Here is a 16,126-nt window from a genome sequence, read left to right on the forward strand (position 1 = left end):
TTTGTCCAAGGCCTTTCCTCTTCTGGTTGGCTCCAATTATTGAAAAGTTTTTCCTCATACCCAGCCAAAATCTGTTTCTCGGGAACTTATTCCTCTTATTTTTACTTCTGCCCTCTGGGACCAAGCAAAATAAGCCAAATTCTTCTTTCACAAACCAACCCTTCAGATTCCTGAAGACGAAGATTATGTCCTCCCTAAGCCCTCTCTTCTCTGGGATTCTTCAAGTGATTCTCCCACGGCATGAATTCAAGGCCATCATGGTGCTGTGGAAACCAGGTTCATTCTAGCTACCTAAAGGCAACCAGGTGACCCAGGGAATAGAGCTCCAGGTTTGGAGTCAGTAAGAGCTGAGTTCAAATACTGCCTCAGACACTTTCCAGCTGGTTAACTTAACCTTAGTTTCTTCATCTGTAAAACAGACCTCTGAGGTCTCTCCAGCTCTAAATCTAGGATAGTCCGATACATGGGGGCAGAAATTGTTCCTTTTGTCTCCGTGTCCCTAACACCCAGCACAGCGACTTGCAAATAGGAAGCAAAACCGAATAAATTTTTAACAAGAATTTTTGAATTTCAAGGCGTCCCTTCCAATTTGCCCACTCCCTCGTCTCTCCGGATTTATTTGCCTGCGCCTCACAGTTCCACCTTCTGAGTGAGTCTCAGTCCTGCCTGGACTGCCCCATCACTGCCCAAGAAGCCTTTCCTTCTTTTCGTTATTTTTAGCGCGTTCCGGGAGCCCGACGTTCTGGGTCGCCCAAGTTTCTCGATGGATCCCATTGTCCCCTGACCCCAGCTGAAGGACGAGCCGAAACGTATTGCTCTGGTTCCTTCTCAGCGTTCAGCAACCCCAGCCTCTACCCTGACTCCAAAGGCGCACCAACGCTCTCGGAAGCGGGGCGGCCTGATTCCTTCTCTCGACCTCGGCCCGGGTCCAGCTCCCCCGCCCGCCAACATCTGCAGATTTTCAGAGTCCTAAGCCCGGCCCCAACCTACCAGCTCTTCTACAGTGGCGGGACCTTTTGATCTCAGCCGTAGGGTTCCCTTGCCAGAGGCGATATTTCCAACCGTCGTCCTCCCAGTCCCCGACCTTGGCTGTATTTCTATAAACAAAGACACGAGGAACAGAATGAATCGGGTTCGTGAGATTGCACAGCTTGCTAAAAGACCAAACTCGGCCTGCCTGCTCCAACAACCAGCCCCAGTTACAAAAAGCCCTGAAGGACAAAGCGTTCTGGGTGTAGACCGGTGACTCAGGTGGGGCCCTGAACTTGGAGTCAGGAGACCTTGCTTCAAGTCCCAGCCCCTCCACTGGGTAACTTTGGGCCAAACCACTTCATCTTCCTCGGCCTCAGTTCCCTCATCCACAAAATGGGGTTATAATTGTGCATGACCTCCTTCCCGGGGCTGCTGTGGCCCAAAAGAGAGACTGGAAAGGTGCATCTTACAAACCGTAAAGGGCTCCATAATGTCAGTTATTATTACCGCTGTACTTGCTCCCCAAGATGAAAGTAACAGTCCTTCTTCCCTAGTTCATACACAGATTCAATGATGAAAAATACACTGTCTGGAATCCCACCCGCACTCTCAGACATTTACTGGCTATGTGACCCTGGGCAAGTCGCTTAACCTGAGTCTCCATTTCCTCGATTATAAAACGGGTGTAATAATAGCGGCAACCAAATTGTTGTGAGGATCCAATGAGGTAATATTTGTGAAGTGCTGCCCAAATCTCCCGGTTCCGTATAAGTACTAGTTAGTATTATTATCGTTGTTATTGTTATCATTATCATTCCCTCTGAGGTTGCCTCCAATTCACTCTCTATAGGGCTTGAATGGACATAGTTGTTTGCACACTGTTCCCCTCCACAGACTATGAGTTCCTCGAGAGCAGGAATTGTTTCTTGTTTTTTCTTTGTACCCCTGCCCCAGGCCTAGCTCTGTGTCTGTGGGCTCTCATCAGGTGCTTAATAAATGCTGGCTCAGCCCTGTAAGAAGGGCACAGGGCAGCTGTGGAGAAGACTGAGGTTGGCAATCATGTTGTTCAGTCATTTTTCATCTTCATGATCCCATTTGGGGTTTTCTTGGCAAAGATACTGGAGTGCTTTGTCATTTCGTTCTCCAGCTCATTTTGTCAATGAGGGAACAGCGCCTTATCCCTAAAGTGAAGAGGGGGGAAGCTAGGCGGACCAGTGCATAGAACTCAGGGCCTGGAGTCAGGAAAACCAGGGGTCAAATCCAGCCTCAGACACTTATTAGCTGTGTGACCCTGGGCAAGTCATTTTACCCTGTTTGCCTCAGTTCTTTATCTGTAAAAATGAGCTGGAGAAGGAAATGGCAAACCATTCCAGTCATTCCTGCCAAGAAAAACCCAAACAGGGTCTTGAAGAGTCAGAAATGACTGAAAACAACTGAACAACAACCAAAGTGAAGAGAGTGGTGAGTGTCACAGAAGCCCATGTTTAGAACTAGAAAAGACATCAGGGGCCACCGAGACCAGTCCTCTCCTTTTACATATTAGGAAACCAAGACCCAGAGAGGGTTAAGTCTCAAGAACAACCATGTAGTAAGCAGCAAAGCTGGAATTTGAACCCAAGTCCTTGGACACCAGTTACATCTATATCTACCTCAGTCCTGCCTGCAAGGGTAGACTGATTTTAATGCTCTAAGAGAAGGGGTTTCAGAGCCGTAAAGAGAGACAGCCAGGTACAAAAGATAAGCACCTATTGTGTGCCAGGCTCTGCATTAAAGTACCAATTCACAAATACTTGAGTTTTGATTTCTCAGTAGAAGGAGGCCTGGGGTTCAAAGGCTGTCTCTGTCACTTAACACTTGGATGATCTCAGGGATTCCACTTGGTTGGAGATCGGCCAAGGTGCCCTTGAAGCACCTTCAGCTCTAGGTATGTGGTCTATAAAATGAGGGGCAGGAACAGAACATTCCCTAAAGTTCCTTCAAGCTCTAAACCCTCTGGCACCAAGCTATGCTAATGGACAATGTGTCAACATTTCTAAAGAGGTGACAGGACTATCCAGCGGTCTAGACAACTCACACGAAGAGTTCGAGGAATCGTTTGGAAAGGACACATTGGAGGGAAAGGAGCCTAAGGAAAGAGACATTGACTTGCTGTGTGCTGAGCATTTGGCTACACGTTGGGAATTCAAAGACAAGCGTGGAACAGTGCTCTCCCCAAGAAGGTTGCATCCCACTGGGGGCAGCAGGCAACATGCACACAAATGTATTCATCACATTCAGAATAAATAAAAGCAATTGTGGGGGAGGGTAGTGAGTACTGAAAATGGGGGAAAGGATGAGGAAGGGCCTCCTCTAGGAGGTAACACCGAGGCAAGGAGGGAGCTCGTGACAGACACGGGGGGTGCGTGGGCAACCCTTGCAAAGGTTGGCTGCCTTCCTGGAGCCACAGGTGAGAGCTGAGTGACAGGAGGGTCACCAAAGGTGGATAAGCAGCTCCCACACCAGAGGTGCTCGTCTTCCCTGAATACCTGTACACCCCCTGCAAAGGCACGGAGGTGGGAGATGGATTGTAATCTGCATAGAAGAGGAAGTGGACCAGAGTATCTGGAAGGAGGAGGCGGTGGCAATAAGCCAGGACAGATAGGGGTCAGACAGAGGACTTTGCATTTTATACTAGAAGTCAGAGGGAGTCACTTCAGCTTCTTGCAGAGAGGAGTACCCTGGTCACACTTTGGCAGCTGTGAGAGCATGGATGGGAGTAGGAAGAGACTTGAGGCCGGGACATCAATTAGAAGGCTACTGGAGTGGTTCAGGCAAGAAAAGATGAGGGCCCACATTCAAATGACAGCCATGTGAATGGAGGGAAGGGCATGGAGGCAAAAGATGCCAGGAGCATAGAATCAACAGGACTTCACAACTCTTTGAATGTGGGGCGTGGAAGGAGAAGGAAGAGTCAGGGCTGACTTCCAGGTTGTAAACCTATGGTGACTGCCCAAGAGACTGAAAAGGCATGGTCCAACAGGGCACCAAAAGAGGGACATTTGCAGGAGGGGTGAATATCATGTCTTAGACATGCTGACTTTGTAAACAAGATGTTTCCCCTGGCCAGAGGAGGAAGCCAGAGCCAGACAACCATGGAGAAGGGGGAGGACAGGGGGTGGAGACAGTATCCTTTTTCAGGCATGGGTTAGACCAAGTGCTCACCCAGGTCCCTTCTGGCTCTGACCACTCTTCTTTTGCTCCAACCTCTTGTTTCTTCAAGTTTCTCCTCCCCAAATTTCAATCCCTGGCCATCCTCACAATTCCCAAGCCCTCCAAATCTCCTTTCAAAATGCCTCCTGCTCCTTGAAACTGGGTCCTTCTTCTCCCATAAACCCCTTCCCACCGAAGCAACTTGCAACTCTGGGTCTCACTTTTCTCATCTATAAAATGAGCAAATTGAACTACAGAGTCTCTGTGGTTCATTCCAAATCTAATATTCAACAATTTCAGAATTATTTTTTGATTATTTGCCAATTTAGGTTATTCGAACTTGGCTACACTTCATTATTCCATTTTTTTTTAAATTATCAAGCTCCTACTATGTGCAAAACACTGTCCTAGGCACTGGAGGAGGCCCAACATTTAATTTAAACAGGGGAGATTCCCTGTTCCTTTCATAGAGACTAGTGGAAAGTGGGACACACATACAGATCTTCTAATATATCATGCCTTAAAGAGGAGCAAAGTGTTAGGTAGACAATAAAAAAGACTAAGATACTGATGAGATGTCAATGAGATAAATGTCATATTTTTACGCCAGTCAATATTCCTAAGATTATAGTAATAATTGACAATAGGACTCTCATGATATCACAAGAAGTTGCTAATGACCCAAGAATGAACAAATGACGCTCTCTTTTTCTTTTGTTGTTTTATTTTATTGCTTCATTCTCGTGGTTCCTCCCCTTAGTTCTAATTCTTCTTTACATCCTGACTAATGGGAAAATATGTTTAATATGAATGTATAAATAGAGCCTATCTCAGATTGCACGCTGTCTTGAGGGGAGGAGAGAGACGAGAGGAAAGAGGAGAAAATTTAAAACCCAAAATCTTATGGAAGTGAATGTTGAAAAATGAAAAGTAAATAAATTTTAAAAAAGAATGAATGAATGGAATGGAATGACAATAATTGTTATTTATGTTCATTCAATGATCTCAAGAGATCTTTATTAAATTCTCAATATCTCAAAAAGAAATTTATCTTAATTTCATTCACACTAACTTAAAACAAAAAAATCACCATATATTAAGACATCCTTTCAGGAGTTGGGTGAGAGCAATATAAAGTCATAAAATAAATAGAATTATCAAATTTGAAGACCTCAATCTAAATCCTGTAACTCTCCCCATCTATTCTAAAATGAATAAATTTTCCTGAAGTTTTCCCTATATTTTGCCTTTGGGAACCACTTCTAATCTGCAAACCTTTAGGCAGCGCCTAAGTAATCAGAGGAAAGGACTTATCTGGTTCTGATAAAGTAAAAAATGTATAATGCCCACAGAAAAGAACTGTACGAGACTAGACCAAAGTTGACCACTTGGTGTCACCAAAGGAAAGCTAAATTAAACCCTATTCCGTCAATGTCTGGCAAGTTTCTTCAGGCTCCTGGAGACTTGGAATTGTATTTAATCTAACTTCCATTTTACACGGGAAGAAACAAGCCCAGAAGTGACATCATTATCATCAAATATATATATACACATATATATTCTTGATTGGGTAAGAAAGGTTTCCTTCATCCCATTCAAGCTACTGCAACCACGATGCCCTGTGATGCATTTATAAACACTGGCCTGTCTGCAAATGGGCTGAGTCCTCTGCTAATAGGTAGCTTGGTCCTTCCTGCTGGTGTCTAACCCCAAGTCTTCCTGAGCTCAAGTGCAGCGTGCTATCTACTATGCCATACTACCTTTTAAGACTCTGAGAAGCACCATGGGCTTCACAGACTAAGTATAAGAAGGTGCTTTACCACATAGATCTCAGAGGCTCAGGCTGGAAACTATGGATATGGATGTGAAATAATTAGGGATAATCGATCATTGCGCAATGGAAACCAGACTCTAAGTGTTCTGGAAAATGGGTATCCAAACTTTTTTGATCATGCAGTCAGTTAACAATCATTGATTAAGCACTTCTTGTGCGCCATGCACTGTGCTAAGCTCTGGGGAGACAAAGAACGGTAAAAGACAGACCCTGCCGGGGAGGAGCTCTCCACCCAAAGGGGAGACATCATGCAAACAACTATATACAAACAAGCTATATATAGAATAAGTTAGGAAAAAATAACATCTATTAGTAAAAAAAAAAAGTTGATCACAGCCCCCCCAATATTTGTACATTTAACTATTTATAAAGTATATCGTGTCCTAAAGTGCCAATAATTGTGTGCATTACAAAACTTAGAAACAAAAATCACATGTAAAATGTTGAGCTAAAGATAGACATATGGTTCTAGAATCAATAAGGTACCACTGGAGTCTACTGAACAAAAGAGTTACATGCTCAGACCCAATCTTTAAGAACATCATTGTGGCACCCATGTGGCCAGTCCCAGAGGGGGCTCCCCAATACTCCTCCCTCCTAATCACCAGACACTCTCTTTACTGCCATCTCTTGTCCATCTGCCTCTTCTCCTTGGAAGTTCATTCAGTAATTTCTGCCACATACATATCATGGTGGATGCTATAAGCCAGCCCAGGGTCATTTTCCCCAGTTCTCTCAAGGAGTTCTATCCCTGGGTCACGACCTTCTAAGCTTGCTAACCTCCTAATTCCTCAGCCTCTCCACCTTCACTCCACCTCAGCCACATATGGGGAATGGTCTCACACTGGACCTCAAGGAAGAGCTTTCCCCTTCCTCAGTCACAGACTCTGGTGACCCTCTAGTTGACCCAAACTGCCTACCATCCCATGACCCAAACCGCCTATCCCATGGCCCACCTCTAAACCTCTTGCCCTCCAGGACCTTCCCTAGTCATCTCCCTGCTCTGACTTCATATTCCTTTTTTTCCCATTTCCACTCTGTAAACTCCACACCATCCTCCCCTCTCTGAATTCCCTCCCCTTCTTACCCCCTTGTCCTATCACCATCATGGAGGCAGCAGGTGGTACGAGGATAGAGCACTGGGCCTGGAGTCAGGAAGTCCTGAGATCACATTTGACCTCAGACGGTAACTAGCTGTGATGTGTGACCCTGGGCAGGTCACTGCACTTCTCCTGGAGGTTTGCCATCACCTCCTGTCCTCTCACTTTCTTCTTCACTCTCTACAATCTGACTTCCAAGCTCATCATTGACCAAACTAAGCCAACAGTTTTTTCCACCCCCAGGGTTTGGCAGTGACTTCTGTGCTATTAAAACCTACAAAGGGTTAATTAGCCAGGGCAAGGCCTAGACCTTTAAAGGAGTGAACAGATTTCCATAGCCTTGGGAAAATGTTCAGTTTTACAGGCCAACTTCACAGGGCTGAGGTCATTGGGAAGGGCAGAAGAGGGAAAGGAAGTGACCTCTACCCTTAAAACCATTTCCCAGGAAGCATTCCAGTCACTGCCTGATAAGGGCTGGGCGGGCTGCCCAGACCTCCTGGTCCAGATCAGAAGGGGCCAGCCAGGAGGGAGCACAGGTCAACCCAACAAAGCACTTGGGTATACTGAGGCCACCAAAAGCATCTCAAAAGCAGACTTTATAGGAGCCACAATCCTGCAACAAGGTCCAGCAGGGAAAGGTCAGATGCCTTGACCCTTGGGTGTCAGTGAGTTGTGCCAAGAAGTGCACCCTTGAGAATGTATCAGAGTGTCCTCAGCATCTGCCTGCAATCAGAGGGTTACTGAAGTCGCTGCCAGTACCCTCTGCATGGCCTTCTAGAGCCCTGGCTTCAAACCCACTCCCACCACTTACTGTGACCATGGGTAAATCACTGGACTACTCTGAAATCAGATCTCTTCATCTGCAAACCCAAAATATTTCTATCAATAGTGTCTGGTTCAGATAATGTATATAAGATGTCTCAAAAACCTTAAAAACGCTGTAAAAATGTCAACTTTGAGGTTGTTTGTTTAGAAAGCAAAGAGGTTACAGGGAAAAGAACAAGGACTTTGGAGTCAGAGAACCTGGGTTCAAATTCTGCCTCTGACATGCTTTCCTCATTTGTAAAAATGGGAGTGAGGAAGGGATCAGATCAGATGAGCTCTAAGTTTGCTTCCAGCTCTGAATCCGAACTCCTAATATTATAAGAACTGATATGAAATGGGGGCATGTGGCCCAAAATGGCTGTCACCAGAGGCACAAAATTAGGAACTACTAGCAGACTTGACCAAGTCAAAGAAACTTGCACAGGATGGGGAGGGGGGAGAACAGGCTTTACTGTGCCCAGAACATTATACTACATACATGTACCATCCCTGGCATAGCATGTGACATATATGTGCCATCCCCAGTATGTCATACTACATGCATCTACCTTCCCCAGAATGGTGTACTACATGCATGTAACATCCCTGGTATGGGATACTACCTGGATTTACTGTCCCCAGCATAATGTACTACATGCATATACTCTGGAAAGTTATGCTACATACATGTATCATATCTGGAACATTGTGCTACATGCATGTACCATCCTTGTAATGTGCTCCGTGTCAGTACCATTTGTGGAATGTTGTGCTACATGCAAGTGCCACACCCAGAACATTGTACCACATACAGATGCTATGTACACTATGCCTGGAATAACGTGGTACATAGAAGTACCATGCCCAGAAGAACATGCATGGTCCCACTGACAGGTTAGCCCAGGTGGGTTCCTGGGGCTCCTACCCACTCCGATCATGATGTATGAGCACACACATGTGATCTCGGGGTGGCATCACTATGTTTCAGGCCGAAACTCCATCAATTTGGGGCCAACATGGAGCAGGGCACCCAAGTGTCCATCAGCCATGCCTGTGGTATGGGCCAAACCAAGAAAACATTCTGTGCCATGAGTGTCCTCAGAGCACAGAATTGTAGATTTAAGGCCCAAGGTGACTCAGGCTCCACATGGCATAGCTAGGATTTGAACTCAAGTCCTGCGATTTCTCATCGTGATAGCTCACATTTCTAGAGCACCTACTGTGTGCCAGGCACTTTATAAATGTTATCATATTTGACCCTCGCAATAACCCTGGGAGGCAGGTGTTATTATTGTCCCCATTTTACAGTTGAGGAAACTGAGGCAGATGGCAGTGAAGTGCCTTGCCCAGGGCCACCCAGCCAGTAAGTGTCTGAGGCTGGGTTTTAACCCAGGGCTTCATGACCACGTCCAGAGCCCTGTCCACTGTTCCATCCACCCACCTTCAATCTCGCTCAATCTCCCCAAATCCACCACTCACATTTCAGAGCAAGAGAGTCATTCTCCCCTCTCTGCCTATAAGTAACCAACAAACTAGCATTCTTTGTGGGCTCAGAATAGCAGGGGTGGCAGGTGGCTCACCACCACCACCCGCGCCCCCCCCCCGCCCCCGCCCGGGAGTCACTGCAGCCTTGAAATAGGTTCCACTGACTAGAGAGGGGGCCATCAGAGGCAGCCATCCAAATGGTGTTGGATGTTAAGAGACCCAAGAAGATGGTTTCCTGGCTGAGAAAAAATGTCCCCAGAGCAGGGGGTGGGGCTGAAGACCGGGCTGGAAAGCACTGCTGGAGCCAGAACAGGCAAAGAGGGACGTCACTCCCAAGGGGAAGCTTCCTTCTGGCCTTTGAAAAGCGGCCAGGGGGCCAGAAAATGGTATTATTTCTAACTCTGTGCGTAGCACAAAGCAGCCACTTCTGCTGAATCTAAGAATTGAGTCCAAGCAGCAGCTGCCTTCTGGGGAAGCCTAGAATTCAGCCGGCCACGTTGAGGGATGGAAGAGCTCCAAGCTACTTTGGAGGTGCTCCCCGCTAAAAGGCGGCCCGTTTTCCAAGAGCCTGGTACAGCCGACAGAGAAAGGGACTCGGGGTCCAGGAGACCTGAGGCTTTCCAGCAAGTCCCGAGGCCTCAGTTTCCTCCTCTTGAAAGAGGAGGTGGGTGGTGCTATGGCCTCTCGGAGCCTTTGGGCCCAGGGCCCAGCCATTCTCTTTCTTACAGGAAGTGCTGAGGACGGCTGCAGAGGTCTAGACCCAAGGGCGGCCACCTCGCCTACTTCGGTCACTGGCGAGTCTGTGGCAAAGACTCATCGAGCACTGTAAATACTCACCGAAAGCCTTCTTAGGCTCTATCAACTTGAGCGAAAATGACTGCTCTTTCTTTAGCTCTTTGAGCATCTTGGCGACATCATAGTGCCGCCACCCAACGATGTTCTGGCCATTTATCTCCTCGATGTGATCCCCCACACAGACGGTCTTCACTGTGTCCATCAGGCTGCCGTGTTTAATTCTCTGTTGGGGAAAAGCACATTAAACATGTAACAACATTCTCAAGCGACTCCTCTAATTTTTCAAAAGTATTTTTCAAAGGACCCTTTTCATGGTCCCGTTAGCTCTGGACCCCAGCGCCATAATCCCTCTGAGAAGAATTCTAAACGTCGCCGACAACATTGATTTGAAAGTGTTGGGGCAGATCCAAGCATATAAGCGTGCCTGGCGTATGAAGGAATGTCCTTAACTTGAGAGTTCTCATCATGGGACTTCCTAGAGCAGCAGGTTCTGTCCTACCGGGTGCAGGGAAGCCTAAAACACAGGCATTAATCATATTTCTGAAATACCTGGTCAGACTCAGTCTATTTCAACCTGCAGATGACCTCTTTCTCACTTCAGTTCCACAAAGGACCTGGGATTTTATCAGCGTGGGCTCTGCCTTCACAGGTGGGAGGGTGGGGGTGGGGGTGCTGGTGAATGTTTAACACTACTGCTTCCTAAAAAAAAAAAAAAAAGCCAACATCCCAAAATGTGCATACAGCACATTTTTAAGTTATTCAGCATTGCTACGATTTTCTCCATCAATTTCTCAAGTCTAGAAAATCAATAAAATTACATATCAAGCCCTGATTTGTAGTGTTTTCTGATTTCCAAAGTGTAAATGCACACAATGAAAATTTAACAATCAGCTTTAGTGAGCTGTTACAACTGGTTCCAGTACATTCCTGGGTGCAGATCACAATAAAAATAGTTGGTGTTTATATGGCTCTTTAAGGTTTGCAAAGAGTTTTACAAATATTATCTCATTTGATCCTCACAACAACTCTGGGAGGTGGGAGCTATTACTATCCTCATTTTACAGCTGGAGAAATTTGAGGCAGACAGTGATTAAGCGACTTGCCCAGGGTCACACAACTAGGAGTATCTGAGGCCAGATTTGAGCTCAAGTCTTCCTGTAGTGTGATCTGCCCCCCCTCCCCAGTAGAATCAATCAACCCATCAATGCATTCTAGGCTGGTCCTCAGGTCCCCAGCACATGGAACACATTACTCACTAAATAAATTCTTATTGGACCAAATTAGGTTGGAAAAGTTGTGCTACCAGTCATCTCTGTAACAGTATTTTGCTATTAAAAAAAAAATCTTCATTGAGAGATACCCAGGTGGCTTTTTTTTTTCTCATTCTTTACTTTGTTCATTAATACCAAAGTCAGTTTGGGCTTCCCCTTTGCCTTCTCCATAAGCTATAAAATCTTATAAAATACTAGTTTGTCACACGCTAACGTGGCCAAGAGTTAATTAACTTCTTTCACAAAAGTAACCTGATCATGCCCCGCCCTGTAGACACAGCTCCAGGAGGTCAGGATCAAGCAAAGGAAACCTGAACTCTCCCACCCTCTAGACGTGGCCTGCCAGGGTGTGCGTCTCCCTGGAAAGTCACAGCAGCTGCTCTGGGAACAGTGAGAAACTGAGGGGGAGCACTCCTTAACTGCCCATAGAAAACCCAATGAAATCCAGTCAGTGGAAAGACTCTGGGGACAAAAGGAAAAGCGAATGCTGGGAATAGAATGGTCTCTAAAGACAACTTTGGTCCGGGTAAGACATAATCTTCACCAACCCATTTAGCGCAAAAAGGACTGGAAAAAAACCTAGCTTTGGTCTTCCCTAGGTCCTGCTTTGGATTCCTCCGAGCACAGCAATTTACCTAATTAATGATTACATTTCAAGCACTAGTGTACCCTTGGGCAAGTGAAAGGAGCCACTAAGCAACCATTGGAGAAAGGGAAAAGTTGGATGAATTAGATTAATTAAAGGAAAAGCTAAAAAGGGAAAGTGAAGGTTTTGAAGAAGAATTCAAATAGACAAGGAAGATAATCGATGGTTTAGAATGAAAGGGGGAAAATCTGAATAAAGCCTAGACACTTTGTCACTGCTGACAGTGGATAGTTAATTTGGTTTAACTTCCTTCCTGAAAGGAAAGGAATCATGCCCCTCCAAACAGGGATTATTCTATTGACCCACAATAATAATAATACGAAGAAAAAGGGAATAGCAAATCAAGTTAACAAGCATTTATAAAGTGCCTACTGTGAACTTGGCACTGGGTGCTAAGAACTGGGGATACAAAGAAAGGACAAAAAAAAAAAAGTCCCTGCTCTCAAGTACCTGCCAATCTAATAGGGTGAATAATGGACAGACAACCACACATATACAAGATACATGCAGAATAAATTGGAGGTCATCTAAAAGGAAAGATTGGAAAAGACTTCTTGTAGAAGGTAGGATTTCAGCTGGGACTTGAAGGATTCCAGAGAAGGCAGGAGAGAGTTCCAGGCATGGGGGAGACAGGAAAGGGGAAGGAACCAGGATGCCAAGCCAGGGTTACTGGATGGCAAAGTATGTGGAGGGGCATAAGAAAGTGTATATAGAAGGACTGGAAAGGTAGGAAGGGGCTGAGTCATGAAGGGCCCTAAAAGCCAACAGAGGGTTAGCAGCGACAGAACACAAGAAATATCAGCTATCCAAAGACCCAGATGACTTTCCATGTAAAGGGTCCACATCCTCCTAGTAAAAAATAGCTGGGATATGGCCAGATGTTCATAAAGTACAGGTGAAAATGGATAGTCTTTGTCCTCAAGAAGGTTACACTCTAACAGGGCAAATTGAGGATGGTGGAGCCCAGTGACTATTGGCCAGAATTTCAGAAAACTGCCATGCTAGACCACAGGCAAAAGACAAAAAGGGATCACCAGGAAAGTGCCCAAACTGGGGAAACCAAGTCATTCGAAGCATCAAGTACCTACAAAGCTCAAAGCTATATCCTACATGCTAGAAGAGACTTAAATATTAAACTATGGTCCTTCTCTTCAAAGGGTTTACAATCTGGTCAAGATATAGGGAAAGAGTGTGGTGTAGTGGTTAAAGGGAGGGCTGACCTGAATGGCAGGAAGACCTCTGACACATACTGTCTGTGGGAAAAAAAAAAATCATTATGAAACCAAGATTCAAAACATCAAAAAGTCAACAAAATACTGAGGCAAGATCCCTGGCCAGCCTGAGGCTTTTTCTCCAAACTCTGTTCTTCAGTGCACATGCCTATCTGGTCATGCCTCCATCCAGGCTTCCAGGTGCCCGGATGCCAGAATCCTTCAGACCCTCCTCACTTCTTGCTGGAAATAGCCCCCTGCCTCCAGTGAAGCCCCACTAGCTCCCTCTTGACTGAACTAAAAAATACAAACAATTCTTCTTGACTTCTGAAGCCTGGCATCATCTCCTTTCTAGTTTGATTGTCCATTATGCCCCTTCATGCGATGTACAGGGCATCCCCAAGAGTCTTAGAGAAGCTTTAATAGCTTTGGGATACCCTGTCTATTCCAGCCAAACTGACTTGCTTGCTGTTTCCCCTCTCCATACTTTTGCACAGGCTGTGCCCCCACCTAGAGTGCATGCATTCTTCCTCTCTGCCTCACAGAATTCTGATCTTCCTTTGAGCCTCAGCTTCCAGGGTCACTCCCTACAGGAGGGTCTATCCTGGTCCTCCCAGTTTTCTCCCCCTTTCCCCACTCCCTAAAATACTTTGTATTTCCTCTCTGTATAGGCACTGCTTCCCCCATTAGAACATGAGCTCCTCAAGGGCAGGTTACATTGCTTTTTTTCCCCTTCATGTGCCAAGTACCTGGCGCTGAATAGAATCATCAATTGAGAGTGAAGGAAACCAGGGCAGCTAGGAGGTGAAGTGGATAGAGCAGGAGTGGAGATACAGGAGGATCTGAGTTCAAATCTGGTCTCAGACATTGACACTTAACTAGCTATGTGACCCTGAGCAACTCACTTAACCTGGATTGCCTCGCTAGGAAAAAAAAAAAAAAACCAAAAACAGAAAAAAAAGAAGGAAGGAAGGAAAGAAGGAAGGAAAAAAAAGAAGAAAGGGAGAAGGAAGAAAAAAGAAGGAAAGGAAGGAACAAAGAGAGTGAAGGGAACTTCAGAGCAGTCTAGTCCATTGAGGGGGTAAAGTATCTTGACAAAGGTCCACAGGTAGAGAGGAGCCAAAGTGGGATTCGAACCTAAATTCTTTGTCTCTAAAGCAGGGCTCTTCCAACAGGATGATCTTATAAGTATTTGAGAAATACTGAGCAGGCCCTGAGCCCATCTCGGGAGACAGAGAGGGAGGGAGGGCAGTAAGATAAAGAGAGATGATTACTATTACTAAAGATGATGTGCCTAGGTACAAGTAGGTGGGGTGAAGAGGAAGAGAGGGAGGAGCGGGGGAAGGAAGAGAGCAGGAAGACTCCTCCTCTCTGTGGCCTCTGGCCCAGGCCACGATTAGCTCCCAAAGAAATTATTTAAATGGATCGGCCCCCTGAATGAGAGAGCCGGGGGCTATGTGACATTCTAGCCCTATTCCAACAGAGCACCATAACATCTTCAAAATGTCTATAGATAGAAGCGGGACACTGAAAAGAATGAGGTTAATGCCTATTTATAAAATAGTTCTCCACTTAATGAAGAAGAAAAACACACACCCTTCCCTTCACTTTCCAAAAAGGACTGATGCTGTCAGACCTGATTCTCGTTTTTCATTTAAAAGTGGCTGCTGCTCCATTTGGTAGAGCAGGTCCTTCACCTTGTCTGTGTCCTGGCCCCCTTTGGCAACCTGATCCCTTCTCAGAATCATGTTTGTAAATGCATACCAAAAAAATTACAAAGAATACAAAGGGCTTACAAAGAAAACCCATTCTGTTGAAATACAGATCTCAAATTCTATATTTTTTAAGGTTTCACAGACTTCAGGTTAAGCACCTCTATTGAATAGTGTTTTGGGGTTAGCAATCTGGAAGTACACAATAATCAGAGCAAAAATAATCACAGCTTTGAACCCCAAAAGGCCATTGCTGGGAAAATACCTTGAAAATGTTATCAAAAACAAACCCCCTCCTTCAAAAAAAATCTACCTGTTTAAAGAATCAGAGATTTGGAACTTGAAGGGACCTCAGATAATGTTTAGTGCAACCTACTTTTTTTACAGGAAGGGAAACTGAGGGCTTGGAAGCTTAAGCGTCTTTTCCACATTCAAACAGAAAAATAAGCATCAGAGTCTTCTACCTTTAGGGTCAATGTTATTTCCACTGTACCAAAGATTTTCATATCTACATTATAGTAATGAGCTAAAAAAAACAAAAAAAAAACCCAAATTCTAAATGTCCAAGCAAAGAAGACAAATAAATGTTGTGTTCGTGGAGTGGAGCGCCTATATTGCTATTAAAAGTGACAAGTATAAAGAACACCCCAAAAGCCTGCAGACATCTGAATGAAATAATACAAAGTTTTCAGTACAGAACCAAAGAAACGAAAGTCGTCTAATAACAATATGGTGGGAAAAGAAAAGGAAAATGAGCAGGACTTACCAGGCTGGAAACCCTGAAAAGGGTTAGGATACTTTAATTTACATGTCAATTGTTACACATTTGCTTCCACTGATGCCTGATGACAAAATTTTAATTAATTTTAATTAAGCACCTAACTTTTTTTTAAAGAAATGAAAAATAAATGAAAGTGTCTGTTTCTTCTCAATCAGCACTCAGCACAGTGCCAGGCACATCGTAGAACGTCTAGAAACATCCCTTATTCCCTTCCCTTTCCCCAGTTAGCCACACTGGGGATTGAGTGGTTTTCCCTCCTTGTCATCTGAAGCTGTGCTGGAGCCAGATCCCTTTGTTAGGACAGGGAGGTTCCAAGTCAGGCCTTC

The 16,126-nt window shown here is 45.2% G+C and overlaps 1 protein-coding gene across 1 annotated transcript in view; it reads right to left on the reverse strand.

Annotated features, from left to right (window-relative positions):
• Window positions 1-16,126, reverse strand: part of GIPC2 (GIPC PDZ domain containing family member 2) — a 65,411-nt gene that overhangs the window by 18,302 nt on the left and 30,983 nt on the right. Inside the window, exons 3-4 of the mRNA XM_027874091.1 lie at window positions 10,222-10,402; window positions 991-1,097 (exon numbers count right to left, since the gene is read on the reverse strand). Of these exons, the coding sequence (XP_027729892.1) occupies window positions 991-1,097; window positions 10,222-10,402 (288 nt within the window). The remainder of the gene's footprint in view (window positions 1-990; window positions 1,098-10,221; window positions 10,403-16,126) is intronic.

The sequence above is a fragment of the Vombatus ursinus genome, unplaced genomic scaffold (genome assembly GCF_900497805.2).
Source record: "Vombatus ursinus unplaced genomic scaffold, bare-nosed wombat genome assembly UNPS02014804.1, whole genome shotgun sequence".
Classification (NCBI taxonomy): Eukaryota; Metazoa; Chordata; class Mammalia; order Diprotodontia; family Vombatidae; genus Vombatus; species Vombatus ursinus.